Genomic DNA, 19,021 nt, shown 5'->3' on the forward strand with positions numbered 1-19,021 from the left:
TTTCTGACTTCTTTCTTCTCTCCTCTTTGCTCCTCTATCTCCTCTCCCCACCCTTGGGCTCTCCCACCTTCCCCTGGGGCTGACGAGGTCCCTGCCCGGCACGTCCGGCCAGCCGGCCCCCGAGATGCGATGTGCCAGAGCAGTGCCCGGGCCCGGCCGCCGCTGACCCACCACCTTGACCCCCGCCCGTCTCTCCCCCAGGGTGAACCAGCTGGTGATGCCGCCTGCATCTGTCAAAGTCTGAGGCCGTGAGTGCAGGCGGGCTGAGCAGCTCCTGGCAGGAGGGGAGGGGTGGGGGTCTTGGGGAATGTTCCAGAAGCAGGAGCAGCTTCTCCCAAGGCACCTCCTACCAGCTCTAGGACCAGGGCCATCTTCCTCTTGAAATGTGGCCCGCACCGACTTGCTGGGTCAGGGGGCAGGCAGGCTCCCGCTTCCTTCCTCAGAAGGGATTGAGGGCAGAGGTCGGGGCTGGGACTGGCGGGAACCCCTACTCCATCCGGGACTGTGCTCCCCTGCCCCCAAGAAGCGTGCCAGGTCCTAAGCTGACCTTCCTCTGAGCCCAGCCTCTGGGGGCTGCTCTTCCCAGCAGCCCTCCCCTTCGTCCCCGTGATGCCCCCAGAGCCCAGGGACAAGCCCGTTTCTTCAAAGAGCAGGAAGACAAAAGGGACAGTCTGGACTGGCCGCTTCCAAAGCCCCTGTGACCTGGCCCCTCTTTCTAGGTGCCTCTGGGACCATGAAGACCCCTCACTGACACCCTACTTGGGAGGCGTTCCACGGCACCCCAGCCCTGCTGGGCCATCTCGAAGCTTTGTGTGTGACCCGAGGCTGGGCACCCACCCTCTCTGGTCTGGGGCTGTGGAGTGGCTGTGGCTCCGAGAGGCCGTGTCCTCGGCGAGCGTGGAAGGATATGTGTGGGGAAGCCACACGGCTGCACAGACTCCCAGCCCCGGGGCTGGGCTGCAGACCCCCTGGGGCCCGGGACGAAGACCACCTCCAGTCGGCTTATGGGGAGAGCCTGGCCTGTCCCTGCCTTACAGGGTCCCGGGCAAGCCTCTGCCGTCCCCAGACCATGGGGCTGGACGGCTGGATTTCCCCACATGGCATCTCTGAAGGCCTAGCGGCTCCTGGACTGTGGAGAGGAGGGGGGTCCAACCTCACGCTCGGGGACACGGGGATCACTCTGACCTCGGGGACGATGGACTCCAGCGGGCAGAGCCGGGTGCCCGTGGCTGGGCGCTTCCCAGCCTGGCTGGTCCCTGCGAAGGACACTGGTCTCTGCTGCCTGCAGGACCCCCGGGGGGGGGGGGCCAGCTGCTGGGGAGCCGGCGTCTCCAGGGGTGAAGGCCCTGGCGGCCGCTGCACCTGACCTGTGCCCCAGGCCTGGGTGTGGGAGCCACACGCCCCCCACCCCAGGGGCAGGGCCCAGGGTGCTAGCTGCTGGAGATAGTCGTCACCCCATGAGGCTTCCTGTCCCAGGAAAAGGGCCAGGAGCGAGGCCCTTACCCCAGGCCGGCTGCCGCAGTGCTCAGGGGCCCTGCCACCACCCCCACACCTGCCTACTGGTGGAGCTCACCCTACCCTGCCCCACGCGCTCCCGCACACCGGCTGGAATCGAGGTGCCGGCCCCGACGACGCACTACCCCGTAGTTAGCTGGTGTGGCTTGTGGGTGTGCAAGCTAGCGGCACCCGCTCCTCACCAAGCTCTGGGGCACCTATGGGGGTGGGACCCCCAAGACCAGCCCGGCCCCAACAGGGGGCCCCAGCGATGTTTTCTTGTTGTACAAGAACCACGTCCAAGTGTTGCCTCCTCTTCCTTCCGGAAGCCAAACTGCTCCTTTATTTTTCAGAGCTGCTGATCGTGAATCTCAGAGTCTTAAGAGAGAAGCCAAATATGTTCCTCTTGTAAATGAAGGAATAAACCTATTTAAATCACACCGCACTGGCTCCCAGGGCACAGCCGCCCGGGGGGGGGGGGGGGGCGTGCGGGGACAGAGGACACGCGAGTCCCTCCAGTCCCGGTACTCGCCGCGGGGCAAACGCAGGGCTCTCGGGGCTCAGGGCTTCCTGGCCTTCTTGAGCGACGCCTTCTTTCTCTTGGCCCCGCTCTGGAGCAGGCTGGGGCTCCTGCTGGCCAGAGACAACCTGGCCTTCTTCCGCGGCAGCGTGGACTGTGGTGACTTGCCAGACACCCCCTTCTCGGGCAGATCCTTCTGAGGCTGCTTTCTGCCGGCGGGCGCCGCGGGGGACGCAGGCCTGGCTCCGTTCACCTGGGAGGGCTGCTGCTGCTTCTCCTGCAGCTTAGGGGTCTTGGCAGGAGCGCTGGGACTCGTGGCATCTGGGGCCGGCCTCTTGGTGGCAGCTGTCCCATTGGCCTGGGCGGGCCTCTGGGCTTTCCTCTTCCTCCTCCTCTTCTTGCCTGTGCTGGGGGGCTGGTCGCCCCCAGAGGCCGTGGGCTTGGCCTCCTCCGCTGGTGCCGTGCCTTCCAACGTTCGCTTCTTGCGCTTCTTGGTTTCCGGCAAAAACCCCTTTTTCTTCCTCTTCGTGCTAAGGGGGCTCTGCGTGACCTTGGGGACTTCCCTGGCCTCCTTCTTCTGTGACTTGGGGCGCCTTGGAGACAGGGTGCAACATAAGGGCGTGCCCAGTGAGAGGTGTGGCCCTCTCCACCGCGCTCCCTGCCCAAGGGGGTCGCCAGGCCCCCCCAGAACCTACTGGACTCCGAGGGCCTTCATGGCCTGCCAGTAGAGGTCGCAGAGGCGGCTGCAGCCGGTCGAGCGCCCCCCCAGCTGCAGCCTCTGCTGCTGGCTCTGCAGCACGCCCAGCACGCCGGTCAGGTCCACGGTCAGCTTCTGCGGGCGGGACACACCGGGGCTGCCACAGGGACCAGAGACAGGGCCCCTGCCAGGCTCTGGGTCCCACATTCTCCCACCCCCACCACCAGCATCCTTGCTAAGGACCCCGTCCTGGGCTGGACCAAGGGACCGACCTCCCCAGCTGCCACCCAGTCCACGAACACTTCCCTCCACTGGGCGCGGCCCTCCCTGGCATCTTCCTAAGGGGCGGGCCCCCCTCAGCCCGGCCCGCACTCCGTCCCTGCCACGGCACGCCACCCACCTCCTGATGGACGGTCCTGAGGAGGGTGTTGAGCAGCCCCAGGGAGGACAGCTCCTGCTGCTGCTCCGACTTGCTCTGCGCATCCCCCAGCGTCCGCAGGTTCTAGGGAAGACGCCTGCTCAACACCAGAGCCCCGAGGGGGTAAAGGCCCTGATGGGGCAGCCCAGCCCCAGCTGAAGCCCAGGGTCCCAGAGACCCACCCCAGTGGGAACGCAGCAGGGGCCCACAGACCCTCACCTCTGTGACCTTCACCAGGATCTGGCTGACCAGCTGCTCCCACTCAGGGTCCTCAAAGCACAGCCGCAGCTCCCGCGTGGGCAAGGTCTTCTGGAGCAGCACACAGGCTTGGGCCTGGTTCGGGGGCAGGATGGGGGCCTCAGTGCAGCTGCCCAAAGCTCAGGGAGCCACAGGCGGACTCCACGGGCCCCGGGAGCGGCCGCCACCTGGGCCCAGCCCTCTCCCCAGGCAGGTGCAGGAGCCGAGGCCAGGGGCAGTGGAGACAGTGCACGGCCCACTAGTCAGCTCAGTGCCCTCCTGAGGCCTGCCCGTCAGCCCGGCCCTGGGTGACGGCCACGTCCGAGTGCACACGTCAAGGAGCTCGGGGTTCAGGCCACATGGCGGGTGGCAGCGGTGGGGGTGAAGCTTTCCCTCCCGACAGTGACCCTGTGCCCTCACCAGGGCTTCTCCAGGGCCTCCCAAACACCCGGGTGGAGACGGTCACGCGGGTAACTTCGACAGGCCCGGGACTGGGGTCCAGGGCTGGGGTCCGGGACAGGCCTACCTGACGGCGGGGCCGTGCCTGGCCTGTCACGTGCCGGATCACAACGGGGAGCAGGCTCTTACAGAGAACCTACGGACGACAGCATGGGGCAATGAGCTGGGCCGGGCCGCACAGGGATCCCGGGGGCGGGCCGGCCTGGACGCTCACCGGGTGCCGCGAGAAAAGACTGAGGAACATAGGCACGGTCAGTGGGCTGTTGCGCTTGGTCAGGAAGGAGGTCAGTGCCGAGGAGAAGATCGGGGTCACGAGGCTCAGATCCAAGCCGCCGCTAGCCTACGCCACGGGGGAGAGCAGCTGCATGATGCTGGGGAGAGGGACGGGCACAACCGTCCTCGGGGAGCTGGGAGGCGGCTCCTGGGAGTCACAGCCTCCACTTCCCCTCCGTGACCCTGCAGCCAGGCTCCAGCGGCCGAGGCTTCCTGGGCTGGGGCCGGCTCACCTTGGGGTCCCTGGGCTTGGGGCCAGCTTTCTCCTTCTTCTGGGGCTTGCAGACGGCGGCGGCGGTGCTGTTGCCCTTCAGGACGCGGAGCAGGTAGAGGGCAGCGTTGAAGTAGTAGAGGGAGAGGGAGGCATCGGCCTGGCGGCTGGCCTGCTGCACCAGCCGCTCCACCTGTGCGTACAGAGCCCCCACGCTGCGGCCTACGTCGTGGCAGTAGTGCCGGGAGCGGCACAGGTGGTGTCTGTGTCGGGGGAGAGGGTGGAGGAGCTGGTCACCACTGTCCGCCTCGCCCCGCCGAGCAGAGCCCGCTCCCCCGCGCGTCCTAGTACACGGGGGGGGAGACAGGAACCCAGAGGACAGGGGTCTGACCGCGGAGGCAGAGGTGGGCCTGGGGCCACCTGTGGCTCTGCGGAGAGTGAGAGAGAGGAGAAACCAGCGCCTGGGGCTGAGCCTGCCACACGGGCAAACCTGCCTCCCCTAGGACAGAGGCTTCTGGGCCCTGAGACTCGGGTCCGCAGTGCTCAGGGCACGAGGACCAGGTCATCCACAGACTCAACCCCGGCAGGTGGCGGGGACAGCCGGCCGAGCGAGCGCAACCTGGGCTGGCAAGGACGTGCGGTGGGGGGCGCGGTCCGTCCCGCCCTGCCAGCTCCTCCGTGAAGCTCCTCGGGCCCTCAGGTCTGGCCCCGTCCTCGCTGGGGCCGGCAGGTCCACATCCCCCTTTCCTGCGGGGACCTGCGCCAGGCTCTGGTCCCAAGCCCCTGCTCCCGCCGGCCCCGCCCGCGCGCTCACGTGAAGATGCGGGCTGTCTTGTGCAGCAGGTCCTGCTCCTGCTTGGAGCTGCTGGTGCGCATGCTGCGGCGGATCATGTCCAGCAGCGGCTCCAGCAGCTCCAGCACCAGCGGGTTCTCGGGCTGCTTGGTCACCAGCACCTCGACCAGGTCCAGGACCTGTGGCCAGGGGGACGGGTCAGTGGGTGCAGGGCGTGCAGGGGGGCGGCGGGGGGGCGCAGGTGCCTCCTGCACTCACCCGGATCTGGAAGTCTCGCCGGAGCACCTTCTCCTTCCGCAGCTTGTTCTTCTCGTCCCTCCGGGCCTGGATGCGCAGCTTCTGCTCAGCAAAGAGGCTGGCGAGGTTCTGGTCCAGGGCCATCATGGCCTCGTCCCCCAGCTCCTCGTTGTCGTCGTCCTCTCCGTCCACCGCGCCCTGAGGGACAGATGCCCGCTGAGCCGCTGGCCGCTGGCGGCAGGCGCGCCCCGCCGCCCTCCCCGCGCCCCGCCACTGCTCACCAGCGCCTTCCCTGCCTGCAGCACGGCCATGAGCTGCTCCCGGAAGCCCTGGTCCACGTCCCCGTCCCGGTCCTCCTCGTTGCTGTCCTCGTCGTCACTGTCATCCTCGTCGGCCGAGGGTCTGTCGTCCTCACTGTCTGAGCTCTTGTCCTGCGGGGTCCCCTGTGTTACACCTCCCGTTGCCCGCCCCACATCCGCCCGCCCACCTCTCCTTGCACGCACCTCACCACTCTCCGACTGCTTCTCGGAATCATCCGTGACCACCACGTTGTCCTCGTCTGGGCTCTTCTCAGGGTTCAGCACCTGAACAGATTACCCGACAGCTGACGCACCTGTCACCGCAGTCACCGCCCCCCACACCAGGCCCCTTCCGGTCTCAGCCCAGAGACCCCCATCTCAGGGAGGAGGATGGAACCGGGAGAGGAGGACACACCCTGGGGGACAGCACAGCACTGTCCGGCGAGGCTCCCAACCACTCAGCACGTTACGGCAATGACGAGGGGGCCCTCATCCTGTGGCAAGCCCCGGCCCAGACCCCACTTCCCCACACACCCCAGCTTACATCCAGGATCAGTTGCAGAGCCCGTGGGGTCAGGTGGACACACACGTGGCTGAACACAGTCCGGGCCACCTGGCGCATCAGGTGGCTGGGCTGGGCCAGCAGGGCCAGCAGGATCTCCACCAGCACCTCCACCCATGGTGGCTCCTGGGGGGCTGCAGGCGGGAGAGGCTGAGCCGGGTCCATGGGCACGTGCCCAACCCCCCAGCCCTGGGGACAGTGACCCACTGGCAGCCTTGGAGCGGGTCCGGCGGGGCTTCTCTCCCAGGCTCTTCTGGATGCAGGTCTGGATGTCTGCCAGCAGCTCGCAGCTCTCCGTGGGGGACTGGGGCAGGGTGAGGACAGGATCAGGGGCAGGCCCCACTCCCGGCCCCGCTGAGCCCCTCCCAGCCAGGACTGAGCACCCCAGGTACCCACTCAGCACCCAACAGGCCACCGTGGGGCCTGGGAGCTCGATGACGCTAGATGTCCCCCCACACTGACTGCAATGTCCCTACAGAGCACCAGGACCGTTAACTGGAGCTGATTCCAGGACACTTCGCCCCCATAGTGCCGGGGTTAACCCAGACCGCAGCCCCGCCCAGGAGTCGGGGGAGCCGAAGCCCCCATGGGGCCCGTCCCAGCACAGCACACAGCTTCCGCACCTAGACAGGGTGACGGAGCGCGGCCGGGCCGTCTGTGCCCCATACCCTTCATCTAGGAGAGCTGCACACACAGCTCCGGGGTGAGGTGAGTGCCCAGTTGGGGGGCGGGTGCCAAGGGCATCCCGTGCCTGCTGCCGCCCTGCTGCCATCAGAGGCCGATGCCAGGATCCGAAGGGGCACTGAGGCCCCCACGTGTGCACACACGCCACGTGTACGCATACAGGCAAGCACACGAACACCTCACACACAGAGACAGATGTGTGCACACACAGACACTGGCACACACATGCCGTGCACAGACCCACACACACGTCACACGGACATGCAGAGACCACACACTCACCCTCTGCACAGACTGCACACACAAAGACCGACAGGCACACACGCCGCTAGACACGCAGACCGACACACGCTGCACGCACACACAGACCAGTACACGCACACGTCATACAGACCGGTGTAGACACAGACTGACACATACTACACGCACACACAAAGGCCACACACCCCACACAGGTGTAGACACAGACCGACACACGCCACACACGGATGGACACGTGGAGACCGGCACGTGCACACAGCACAGATGTGCACACACCGATGAACACGCGCTGCACACACACCTCACAGAGACTGGCACACGTACACACGACCCGCCTGCAGGCTGGCTTGGGCGTCTGAGGTCTGGAAGCACAGAACACAACCCCGACCCCGGCCCAACGGGCAGAAGGCAGCTCCAGAAAGCGCAAGACCGTCCTGTAGCCTGAGGGGAGGCCTCCGGAGGAGCCAGGATGAACCCCGAGAGTTGAACCCTAGCTTCAGTAAGAGCTTCCGGGTGGAGAGAACGGAGACATCGAGAGATGTGGTCATCAGCGTGGGGACACAAACGTGCAGGCCACAACCACGGGGCACAGAGCCCCACGCTGGGGAGCCACAGGGACACGTGCTCGCCCCCACCTGCCATGGCGGCTGTCAGTGGTGAGGTTCGGGGGACAGGTCAGGGCCTCGCTCCTTGTGGACCGTGGACTACGGCCGCCGCAAGTGCTGAGGGAGCAGGCCCGGCCCAGAAGGCTGCATGTCCTCTGCCACACCTCCCACCTCTGCGCGGGCAGGCAAGTCTGGGGGTCCGGCGGGAGATCGCAGTCAGACCCGAGGGCCCATCCCAGGCCATGGCTGTGTGGCCTGCACCATGTTACTCGGCCGGGAGTTCCGCCCGCCCCACCGGGCAAACAAGGCGGCACCTGCCGCAAAACTGGGGGGGGGGGGTAAGAAATGCTGCATGGGCAGCTCGGCACACGACGGAGGCCCAGAAAGCAGACGGAGCGGCTCTTCCTTGGACTGTAACACCACCAGAGCCCACACTGCCAGCCTCGACTCGCAGAGCCCCCAGGCCACAGCCCGCTCCCCTCCAGGCAGCCGTACCTTGAAGAGGTAGATGCCCACGAGGAAGAGTAGGTGCTGGAAGGCACTGGCCTTGGCCTTGGCCTCCGCAGAGCAGGCCTCCAGCTCCTTCAGCGTCTGCAGCATCCTGCGTGACACAGGCAGGCTCTCAGGCCTCTGCTGCCCCCTGGGCCCTGGGGTGTCCCACCCGCCCCCTGGAAACCGCAGCCCCTCACCGGTCCCAGGCCTGGCGCTGCTGCGTGGTGAAGGGCGTCAGGGGGGTCACGTTGCGGCTGTGGTTCAAGAGCAAGTCTGCGAACTGTACCAGCCGGTGGGTCCAGGGCTGCCCGTCCGGGGTCTGCGCCGGCGCCTGCCGGAACTGTGTGCTGACGGTCTGCAGCAGGCTGGGAGGGCGGGGATGGGGTCACAGCCGGCCGCAAACACGGCCGCCTCCCAGCACGCCCACACCCGACCCGCTGGAGCTCACTGGGCCTCCACGTGCTCCCAGCTGAGAACCAAGGAAGCGAGCGAGCTCGTCCCACCCTGCCCGCTCCGAGGCTGCCCACGGCCCACCTGAAGAAGGCACTGCTGACCACCTCCCGGGTCCGGCTCTCCAGAGGGAAGGAGAACCGCTGCTCCGTCTCTGGAATCTGGGACGTGGGCTTCTTCGTTTCAAAGAATGAGTGGAAGAAACAAAACCTGGGGAGGGCAGGAGCACCACGGGTCTCAGCAGCCCCCGCCCAGGATGGCATCGCTCAGGGCCCAGGGCCAGGTAGTGGCAGAAACAACATTTCCCAAGTCTGTATCTCCAGACGAACCGGACTTGGCCTAACTGTGGCGAAACTGGAGTCTGTCCCTCGGAAGCCGGCCACACGTGAGGCCGCCACATCAGAGCATGCCACGGCCTCTGCAGACGCGGGCTGCCCACCCCCCCCACCCCTTGGCTGCGTGGTGAGGGCTGAAAGCAGCTGGCAGAGGCGAGCCCAGCACTGGGGCCTCCCTAGCCCCGCAAGCGTCTGCAGGGCCCATGGCTAACCCTAACCCTAACCTTTCCTTTCAGGAGCTCCTGGGATTTTTCCCTAAACCGCCTTCTGCCTAAGAGGCAAGAATGGCCTACTCCCCCTGGCGACCTGATGTAGGGCTCCTGGCTCCAGGGCGACCAAAGACTAGGCAAGAGGCCTGATTCTTGGACTCCTACGAGGGCAGTGGGGGCAGAGCCTGTCCCACCTGGCCACCTCCTCAATCAAGTCATCCTCCTTCTCCGCGTGCAGGGCGTCCACGGTGCTGACTAGACGAAGGATGACCCACTTCCGCAGCCGGAACACCGCTCGCTCGGGCCTGCGGGGAGCCGGGTTACCGGTTCCTTACCACTCTGTCCACCTCAAAGACAGAAGCTGAGCTCTCCTAGCCCGGCCACCAGCACAGGAACACGCAAGGAAACTCGGGCCTTCCGGGAAAGCGGCAGCTCGGCTCAGCCCTCCCCTCCCCTCCTGGGGCCGCCATCCTGTGGGAACACGGCCCGGCACCCCCACCCCGAGCTCCGCACGCCCCCTCACCCGTGCAGCGAAGCATCCTGGGCTTTCTTCTGGTTGCTGGTGCTGAAGTCCACCAGGGAGTCCAGGTCGGGCTGGAGAAACGTGGTCTGTAGCCAGGCCACGTAGCCCTTGAGGGCACGGGGACTTAGGGACCGCACAACCCTCCAGAACGTGGGCAGGACAGGGAGGCCCTGGTTGGTGATGCGGGTGAAGGCCACCACCACGGCCAACTGCCGCTCAGGGTCATCCCGGCAGCCCTCCAGGAAGGCACCCACGTACTCGTTCATCTCTGGAGCAAACTTGAACTGGTTTGGGAGCTGTGAAAGTCAGGCCAACAACCGGGGTCACCTACCAGGAGGGTCCAACGGTCCCACCACCCTCTTCTCCAACAGGTGACACCAAGGCCTGGCAAAGCCCTATGTCGTCCGCGGCCAGGCCAGGCCGCAACCCGTCCCCCGCCCCCAGCACTCCCACTGTGCATCACAGTAGGCCACCGTCCACCCACTCCCCGCCCAGTACAGGCTGGGTTCCCGGCTCAGGGAGGGCGGAGCAGGGTCCCAGCTGGGGAATCAACGCCCTTGTCCAGCTCCTGGCTGTGTCACCATGCCACGTGCACCACGCCACATGACTTTGTGTGGCCGCAGGTGTCATCTTCATGACAACCCCGCACTGGGGGCCTCTTCTGTCATCTTACAGATGAAGAAAACTGGCCACTAACTTTTCAAGGGCACAGGGTTCCAAGTGGTGCCTGTGGGATGTGGAGCTCTCGGTGCGGCTGCCCTGTCCCCGCTGCAGCCAGAACAGGGGGGTGGCCGCACCCCATGCCCAGGTGCCCGCGTGAGTGCTCCAGGGGACGTGACCCGTCATCTTCATGGAGGCTCTGCCCAAGACGCTGGGCTCACAGAGGCGAGGCAGGCCCGGGCCAGAGGGCAGCCCAGCTCCCAAGCCTGAACTCCCAACAAGCATAGGACTCTCCCGTCCAGTGTGGGTGCAGCATGGGGGCGCACACTGCACTCAGCAGTCACAGACCAGGACGGTTCCCCTCATTGGAGAGCCAGGTGGTGGCCGCTGGCCATGCACGCCTGTGCTGAGGGACCTGAGGCTGGAAGGACTGACCCTGCCAAAGTCCACTCAGAGGGGAAGGGCGCGGGCAGCCAGGTGGCTCACCTTGCCCAGAGGTAAGGGACCCCCGTTTCCCCAGCAGGACTGCCAAGACAGGAGACCAGATATGCTGCGGCAAAGAGCAACCATCTTCCCAAGAAGCTGGCTGACCCCCGAGGCGCCCACCCTCCTGGCAGTGCTGGGGCGGGGGGGGGGGGGGGGGGAGGAGACCCACCTTAGCGGTAACCATGTGCTCCCCAAAATGCCGGATCAGGTCGCCCTGCATCACCAGGGGCAGCTGCTCCTCAGACAGCAGGGGCAGCGCTGCGCCCAGCAGGCGGAAGCACAGATAGCTGGGGGAGCAGGGACAGCCCGCTCAGAGCCCTGCACAACCGGCCGCGCACCTGGCTGCCCCCCACCCCCGAGATGGACCCCCACGCACCTGGCCGGCCAGAACTGCTTCTTCAGGAGTCCCTGCTCCACCACCTCCTTCCAGAACCTCGGGAACTTGCCCTCCCTCAGTGACAGGCGGAGCAGGTCCAGAGCCACGGCAGGCAGTTTGCGCTCCTTCTTCACGGAGGTGGCCGCTGTCTTCAGGACGTTCACCAGTCTGGGGAGGGGTGGAGGGACTCAGGGGGCGCCGGCCCATGGGCGGCAGGGTCCCCGGGGGAGCCCGTCCTCCCACCGCCCTCACACCTGGGGATGTTCTCGTCCGAGAACAGGTTGACGGGTCCCATCAGCTCCTTAAGCTTCTCCGGCACCTTCTGCTGGGCCAAGAGGAAGAGCTCCAGGTGCTCGGGGGAGCCCAGGACTGAATTCAAGTCCGCCTTGAGGACTTTCGGCAGGATCGCCTGCAACGTGGCTTCTGGGACCTGGCGTGGGGACACGGTTAGGGGAGGGTCGCGCTGTCCAGCACCTGTGCCACGTCCCCTGTGAGGGGAGCCCTGTGGCCCTGTTGTACCTGCCAGGCTTCTGTGAGGCCCCCCACAGTGCCAGGTGAGGTGGGACAGCCGCCCCCACCCTGCTAGGCACCAGCACTCCGAGAAGCTGTTTGTTATGGAGCTCACTCCACGGCCAGTCCTGGGGCCTTGGGTTTTTAACAACTGCCCCACCGATGCTGACTAGCTACCCTTTTAATTACCCCCCTTTTGGTTGATTCAGGACTAGTTCGTTTTAAATATTTATCAGAGCAACTGAAAGAGCAGGCACGCATAGGGGGAGCCGCAGAGGAAGAAGCAGGCTCCTCACTGGGCAGGAGCCCGACATGAGACTTGAACCCAGGACACCGAGCTGAAGGCAGACGCCTAACCCACTGAGCCTCCCGGAAGCCCCCAGGGATGAGTTCATTTCCTGTACAAGCTGCGCCAAGCGGAGAGCTGGGACTTGAGTTCACGCCCCCGCCTCTTCCTCCAAAGCAAAGGGTTCTAGGTACTGGCCCACCTCCCTTTCCCCAGCAGGGCTGCGGGGCCCTGGGGGTCAGCTCTGCCCAAAACAAAAATGGCAAACATGTTTAATTCGGTTGCCACGTGGCAGGTGCTGCTCTAGAACGGCGCCGTCCAGCGCAGCAGCCGCTGAGCTCTCAGAGCGCAGTCATGTGAATGGAGATGGCCCCCAGGACAAGAGGCTGGCGGGACTCTAGGGACTCGACAGGAGGAGAACATAAGGATCCTCTGCAACTTCCGCACCGATCATGGGTGGAAACATCACTCCAGATCCATGAAACTGAACACCTCCCCGGGGACACTGCTGCTGTGGGGTGTCCAGGCTTCCGCTCTCAGCCTCTCCACCTGGGGTCTCACGGCGGGAAGCCCGTACCTCAGAGAGGATGTCCACCAGGGCCTTCTGGGGCTGCTCCTGGAGGTGGTTGTGGTGCTGGGCCAGGCTCTGCAGCAGCTTTACCGACTTCAGCAGCGCCTCGGAGTCCTGGTGCCCAGAGAGGGGACACGGTTATGAGCAGGGCATGCCACAAGTCCCCCACTCTCCAGCCTGCCCACATGCCCCCTGCCCCCAAACCTCTCACCTTCACCAGCCTGCCGGACTGAAAGAGGGCTAGCACCCCAAAGAGGTTTGCAAAAAGAGCCGGTCTCATCATCGCCTAGAAAGGAGTTTCAGGCATCAGTGAAAAGGGCCCAGGAACCCCGGCCTGGGGCTGCCCATCTCCCCCAGGCCACGAACACTCACCTTCTTAACTTTCTGCAAGTCGTGCTTCTCCTGGATCTGCTGCAGGACGCTGCACAAGGGGATGTCTTCGAAGGACTGCAGCAGCTGCCAGGGGTTTGCAGCAGGAGGGCGAACCGTTCAGGGAGGGGAGGTCCAGCCCCACCCAAGAGACCCCAGCCTCCTTCCTAGTCTCCCTTCAACTTCTGGCGCGAGGCCCGCGGTGCCTCTGGGTGCCCACCCCAAGCAGTGCTGGTGTGTGAACACGGCTGCTGGAGGGAGCTCAGTCTCGCCTCCCCGCCCGGGCCCATCAGGCTTCAAAAAACCACTCCTCTGGCTGAGACTCCGTTAGCCCATCTCCACAGCCTGCTGTCTCCACAACCTGCTCTGAGCCGCCCCCAGCGAGGGTGCTAAGGGACTGAGTCTGGAACACCCTCCCAGCTGCCCACGTGCCTCCAGGGCGGCCTCTAACCCCCTGGAGAGAAGAGCGCGCCGAACCTCGCCAAGGAACGGTAACCCACCCCAGAGCTCACTCTGCCCGGTCTGTGACCCCCCGAGGCTGGTCCACCCACGTCCCCAGAAAGAAAACTGCTCACCCCCTGGCCCACCCGCCTGGGCGTCCCTGGGCACGGGCTCCGCTCGGTTTCCCACGTCCGCGCGGGGTCGGCGCCTCGGCTCCAACGCCCGCCCTCCCCACTCCCCAGCGCCCCGAGCGCCCGGCTGGGCCCCTTCCGGAGCCGCCGCTCACCTGCGCCAGGGCCAGACTGTAGCAGGGCCGGGCGGTCTCTCGGCCGACCCCGAGCCCGGTGATGAGGCGCTTCAGGGCGTACTTCCTCTCGGGTCCCTGCCGGAGCGAGCAGGGCCGGCGGTGAGGATGGCGGTCCGGCGGGGCGCACCGCCACCCCCGCCGCTCGCCCCTGCCCTGTCCCTGCCCTGTCCGCCGCGCGCCCCCCGCCCGCCCCCGGCGCCGGCGCACCTGGGGCCTCGCGCGCAGGTACCCCAGCAGCTTCTCCGTGGCCTCCAGCCGCGTCTCCTGCTCCGGCTTCGCAATGTCCCAGAAGAAGTCCAAGAACTCGCGGCTCTGCTGCAGCAGCCCCTCCCGGTCTGCCGGCCGCGGGCCGCTCGTGGCCGCCCCCACGGGGGACGCAGACTCGGCCGAGACCCGACTCTCCATGACTGCCTCGCGCCGCGAACACGTGGGCTCTGAAGACGGCCTCTTCCGGGTCAGGTCGCGGCGCGTGCGCGCTGGGCGGACCTCGGGGGCGGGGCCTCGCGGAGCAGGGGGCGGGGCCTCGCCGGCCGGGGGCGGGGCCTTGTCGCGCAGGGGACCGGCTGAGCCGCCTGGGGGCGGGGAGTCTGGGCGGGCCTGGTGCGCTCGCCCCGGGGTTTATTTAATTTTATTATTTTTTAAAAAGGATTTTACTTATTTGAGAGAGACCAAGATAGCGACAGAGGTAGCGAGGAGAGAGGGAAAAGCGGGCTCCTCACTGAGCGGGGAGCCTAACGTGGGGCGGGGGGGGGCTTCCATCTCAGGACCCGGGTTCAAGACCCCGTCCGAAGGCAGACGCCTCACTGCCGGTGCCACCCCGGCGCCCTTATTGACTCACTTTAGAGATTTACTTATTTATTTTAGGGGCAGAGGGAGAAGGGAGGGCGTCTCAAGCAGAGTTCCCAGTGAGCCTGCGGAGTCCCGCCGGGGCGATCCCAGGACCCCGAGTCCGCGGCGGAAGCGGAAACCTAGCGCGGGATGCTAGTGGGATGCTTGGCCCACCGAGCCACCCGGGAGCCCCTCAGACTTCAGCCTGAGCGCAGTGGGGACCCCGGAGGGCTTTGTGGGCGGGCAGGCCTTGAAAAGATCACTTGGCCCGTGTGGGGTGGGGGTCGCAGGACCGCAGCGGAAAAGCAGGAGGGGCCCCTCGTGGGGGTGGATGGAGCCAGCCCGTGGGAGTCCCGCTGGTCCGGAGCTGATCCGGAGCTGGTCGGGGGTGATGGGTGTGGGGGAGAAGAACAGACAGGGCGGACATAGCCGGGTAGCCGGTGCTGCCCTTCACTGAGGGAGGGGAGTGAGTTCCAGGAAAGCAGGGGTAACTTGGCAAGGGCCAGGAGGAGGAGCACAGCGGGTCACCCCGCGTCAGCACTGCAGCGGCTGTCTCTGGAGGGTTGTCATCCCCGGGGACCCCAGCCCTGGCCCCCCAGGGCGTGGGAGGCTGGCAATGTCAGGGCCAACACCCACCTTAAGGCCCACACCCCCAGCTCTGGCTCCCTTTGACCCCAGGCCCCTGGGGCCCCTTCTGCTCCTCCTCTCATCCGCTTCCTTGTTCTGCCGTTTTAGGAAGTGAGACGCAAACGTTTACCTTTTGTCTATGGTGCCCCAGGAGCAGAAGGCGAACAGGGTTAGGGGAAGCTGGAGGACCGTGGCCCAAGCCTCTGCCTGTCCGGGGTAGGTCTGCGATGGTGCCCAACGAGGAGGTCATGACACCCAGCACCTCACAGGCCGATGGGAAACTGGGAAGCAGGCAGCACAGACATCCGGGAGATTTGATCTTTATTTTGTTTCCAGCTCAGTTGAGGGACATCGGCAGAGGGTGGCCTGAAGGGGAAGACAGAGAGGCCAGCGGGACCCCAGGCTCTGCCTGCTCTGCCCACCGGGTCTGGAGCCAAGGCAGGGGCTTGGCACCCTACTATCTGTCCTTCTCAGAGCTGGATCTGAACTGGAGTCTGGGGCTCTTTCCCCAGTACCCTCAGTCTCCTCAGCTGAAAAAGAACCCGATCTGGAGTCCAGGGTACTGACTGGGCCAACGTTGTGGGCCTGAGCTAGCAGCGAGCCGGTAATTAGGCATGCTTGCTATGCACGACCTCATTGCTGGGTCTGTTCTGCTCCTGCCGCCAGGTGGGACACCCCCACCCTCCCACCCCCGGCTAGACACATCCCCCACTTAGAACCCCTGGACAGTGCAGCAGCTGCTGGGGACACCGGAGACATGGGCATGCTCTGCCTGGACAGCCACCTGGAGCAGGGTCCCCTGGCCACAAACGCTAGTGCTCAGTGTCGGTCCCTGCCGTCGCTGGTGCTGGACCTGGGTCTGGGGCCCAGCCAGGTGACTGAGCAGGGCACGAGTCACAACTCTGGCCACCGCAGGAGTTCCCGAAGCCACCAGCCCTAACATGTCAGCCTCTGTGTCATCCGAGCTTCCATGGAGGAGGAGGGGGCAGGCCCAGGCACTGTCTGTAGGCTTGGCCACCAGGTCACTAAGGAGAACCCCAGTGCTCGGGGACAGGTGTCCGGAGCCAAAGGGGCTGCTGAGTGAGGAGGTAAGGAGCAGCACCGAGCCACCGCTGTCTACAGTGGCCAGGACAGTGCCCACAGGGCCCACGGGAGCTGGTGAGCGTGCCGGGCAGGGGTCGGGGCCGGGCTCTCCTGAGCGCAGGGCTGCCCCTACCATCGCCAGCAGCTCTGGGCAGGCTGAGGGGCCAGGGGTGATGGACAGGACGCCTTGGGGTATGGCTTGCTGCACCGCGGGCTCCAGGGTGGGCATGGGCCTGGAGTGGGGCCTCCGCAGCCCCAGGTCTCTGACCAGCAGGCTCAGTAGGGTGTCCCCGGCCCGGTCCGGGGCTTGGGCCTCTAGGCGCAGCACGGCTGCCAGTTTGGGGTTGGTGGCTCGGGCCCCGGGGCCCAGGGGCGTTCCATCGGCATGGCACAGTACTGGACAGAGGCCCTTTGTGCCCCGGGCTGCCAGAGCTGTGGCCAGGGCTGTGTCTACCAGGAAGCCGTCTTGAGCCAGCGAGGCGGGGCCCCCCAGCAGCCGTGGCCACGGCAGGCGGCCGAAGCGCGCGTGCAGTAGGCGCAAGCTCGGCAGGGCGGACGGCAGCCGCAGGCCGGGGGCCAGGGGCCGCGCGGGGCCTGGCGTCAGGGCAGTTGGGCTGCCTGAGGAGCTGTTGTGGAAGAGGGCCCAGAACGTGGCACCTGGAGGAGACAGAGGGGTCACCCAGGACTCAGGGGCCATGGGATCAGGCTCGCTCAGTGGTCCCGGGGGGAGGTCACTACCTTCGCCTGAGGTTGGGCCTGGAGACAGGGGTCAGTAACTAGGCCCAGGGTCAAGACCACATGCACCAGGGAGCAGAGCTCACAGCCTAGGTCCTGCCACTGAGCGGCCCGGGGTGTCAGGACCTAAGGTACAGATCACGGAGCAGGTCCAGGGCTGCGGGGCACTGACCTAGCCCCGTGGTGTGAGGGTGCACCACCGCCAGACACAAAGCTGCTCCCACTCCCGCGTCCACGACGTTGCCCCCGGCGATGAGCAGCTCTTGGCCCAGGTGGGAGCACATGGCTACGGCCAGGAAGACATTGTCTTGGGGCATGGCCAGCGACCAGTGCCCTGGGCCCTGCCCTCCCCCCCAAGCGGCTACTGGCTCTGACCTGCCGGGCTGATGATGGCACCGTGGTGGTACACACCAGGGGCATGGGAGTGCCCGCCGGGCCGGGGGGCTGCTGAGCCCTGGCTTCCTGTAGGGTTACCCCTCATGTAGAGTTGCCTCGCAGCCAGGGAGAAGCCAGTGACCAGCAGCAGCAGGGCGGCGCCAAGGCGAGCCCAGGCCCCGGGCAGCCTGCCAACCTCGTTCCTGCCGAGAAGGGTGTCCTGCGTCAGGCCTGGGACCAGGGGACGACCGAGAGTTCTGAGGGAGCCCAGGGACTATTTTCCAGAAAGGCCTCCTGGCACCACATAGAGAAGACATGGTGACTGAAAGGGGCTTGGGGACACAGGCCAGCCAGGGAGAGAGTCTCTGGGCTGAGACCGGCAGGAGGGAGGCCCGGGGGCGGGGGGCTCGTCTGGCTTGAGGAGCTAGGCCCAGCCAGGTGTTGCCAGACCCCAGCCTGCCCAGCAGGTGCCTCCTGCACCGGGGGTGGGGGTGGGGCCCTCTGACGGAGCAGCGGGCACGGCTGGCTGGGGGTGATCCGAGCACAAACCTCGGAATAGCTGGTGGAGACCGGGTCTGGGGCTGCAGCCCGGCTTTTCCCCATTCACCCAGAAAGTTCCTGGAGCCAAGTCGAGCCAAGCATGGGGGTGTCTGCCCTCTGCCCCCACGTTAGCGGCTCCAGAGGGAGGGACTTGCCAGCCTCAGGCCCAAGGGCCCGGGTGCGCAGACCCCTCCTTGACTCACCCCAAGGAGTTGTGGGGCCTCCAGGAATTCGAAACGACCAGCTCAGAGGTCTCCTCCTCATCGTCCCCATCATCCTCAGACCCCAAGCTGGGGTCCCAGAGCAGCAGCTGTTGGTAGAGCACGGGCCTTGCCTCCGGTTCCATGGCTCCACGGTGCCCACACCGGCTCTGCCGCCTGCCGGCCTTCCCGCTGAGTCCTGGCCTCGCCTGCTCCTGGCTGGTGGGAGGTGGAGGCTGCCTTGGGGAAGGGTGGTGTGGAATCCAGAACAGGTCTGGGCAGGGCACCGGGCCAGGGAGGCTGCGTGTGAGACTGCCCCATCAGGGCACAGGCCTGGGGGCTCTCAGGGCTGGGGGGCCTGAGAGGGGGTGCCGCTCAGGGAGGCAGGAGGAGCCCAGCCCCGGGGACCACAGCCGTGGCCCGAGACCCAGCCAGCATTCCCGCAGGTCCCCTGCCTTCTGGGGATGCAGCTACCAGATCCCCCAGCCTGTTCAGGACTCAGTGTGGCTTCGGTCAGGGCTCAGCTGGGAACCAGGTGCCGGTGTGGGCCGTGTGGGGGAGCCCGGCCTTCTCTGTCCGGGGAGCCCCCTGGAGGGTGGGGAAGGGGACTCCATGGTGCATCCTGTGGCTCTCGCCAACAGGTGGCATGGCAGACCTCCTGGGCCCACAGCCTGGCCCCAGTTCCCCACACCTGCTCCGTGTGACCCATCTCCCCGGGACCACGTCACAGCCCCCTGGCCTCACAGCCAGACCCTGCCTCCCACATCGTACAGCTTCAAGGCCACCCCCAACTGCAAACGCACTCCCACTGGGTTCTCTCTTCCCCACTGCAAGGGCAAAGCCATCCCTGCCTCCGCTTCTGGCCCCA

At 66.3% G+C, this 19,021-nt stretch overlaps 3 protein-coding genes across 6 annotated transcripts in view; 1 reads left to right on the forward strand and 2 right to left on the reverse strand.

The window, feature by feature from the left end:
* LOC111161069 (sphingolipid transporter 2) overlaps window positions 1-1,740 on the forward strand; it is a 29,915-nt gene extending 28,175 nt beyond the window's left edge. Inside the window, exons 12-13 of the mRNA XM_022524536.1 lie at window positions 202-248; window positions 720-1,740. Of these exons, the coding sequence (XP_022380244.1) occupies window positions 202-244 (43 nt within the window). The 3' untranslated portion in view covers window positions 245-248; window positions 720-1,740. The remainder of the gene's footprint in view (window positions 1-201; window positions 249-719) is intronic.
* Window positions 1,741-1,800: 60 nt separating this feature from the next.
* Window positions 1,801-14,179, reverse strand: LOC111161068 (MYB binding protein 1a). 2 transcript variants are annotated; one of them, XM_022524534.1, is made up of 27 exons: window positions 13,973-14,179; window positions 13,745-13,840; window positions 13,021-13,104; window positions 12,860-12,934; window positions 12,655-12,762; window positions 11,536-11,711; window positions 11,282-11,449; window positions 11,075-11,192; window positions 9,760-10,055; window positions 9,431-9,541; window positions 8,777-8,902; window positions 8,440-8,607; window positions 8,246-8,351; window positions 6,408-6,504; window positions 6,183-6,334; window positions 5,843-5,923; window positions 5,621-5,770; window positions 5,361-5,537; window positions 5,124-5,281; window positions 4,332-4,572; window positions 4,040-4,165; window positions 3,893-3,961; window positions 3,349-3,462; window positions 3,112-3,213; window positions 2,710-2,846; window positions 2,085-2,607; window positions 1,801-1,872 (listed from the first exon to the last, which is right to left on the reverse strand). In XM_022524534.1, exons 1-27 carry the CDS (start codon window positions 14,168-14,170, stop codon window positions 1,837-1,839), a joined length of 3,993 nt encoding a protein of 1,330 aa, XP_022380242.1. In that variant the 5' UTR covers window positions 14,171-14,179; the 3' UTR covers window positions 1,801-1,836. The 2 variants fall into 2 exon arrangements, with proteins under 2 accessions (XP_022380242.1, XP_022380241.1); XM_022524533.1 differs by lacking the exon at window positions 1,801-1,872 and having other exon boundaries at window positions 1,986-2,607.
* A 1,740-nt stretch (window positions 14,180-15,919) lies between these two features.
* On the reverse strand, window positions 15,920-18,369 carry LOC111161228 (gamma-glutamyltransferase 6). 3 transcript variants are annotated; one of them, XM_022524823.1, is made up of 4 exons: window positions 18,157-18,369; window positions 17,414-17,616; window positions 17,211-17,324; window positions 15,920-16,960 (listed from the first exon to the last, which is right to left on the reverse strand). In XM_022524823.1, the coding sequence occupies exons 1-4, from the start codon at window positions 18,297-18,299 to the stop codon at window positions 15,933-15,935; spliced, it is 1,488 nt and encodes a 495-aa protein (XP_022380531.1). In that variant the 5' UTR covers window positions 18,300-18,369; the 3' UTR covers window positions 15,920-15,932. The 3 variants fall into 3 exon arrangements, with proteins under 3 accessions (XP_022380531.1, XP_022380532.1, XP_022380533.1); XM_022524824.1 differs by having other exon boundaries at window positions 17,211-17,300; window positions 17,408-17,616; XM_022524825.1 differs by lacking the exon at window positions 17,211-17,324.
* Between the last annotated feature and the right edge of the window lie 652 nt (window positions 18,370-19,021).

This window comes from Enhydra lutris, unplaced genomic scaffold (genome assembly GCF_002288905.1).
Source record: "Enhydra lutris kenyoni isolate GAN:26980312 unplaced genomic scaffold, ASM228890v2 scaffoldscaffold82, whole genome shotgun sequence".
Classification (NCBI taxonomy): domain Eukaryota; kingdom Metazoa; phylum Chordata; class Mammalia; order Carnivora; family Mustelidae; genus Enhydra; species Enhydra lutris.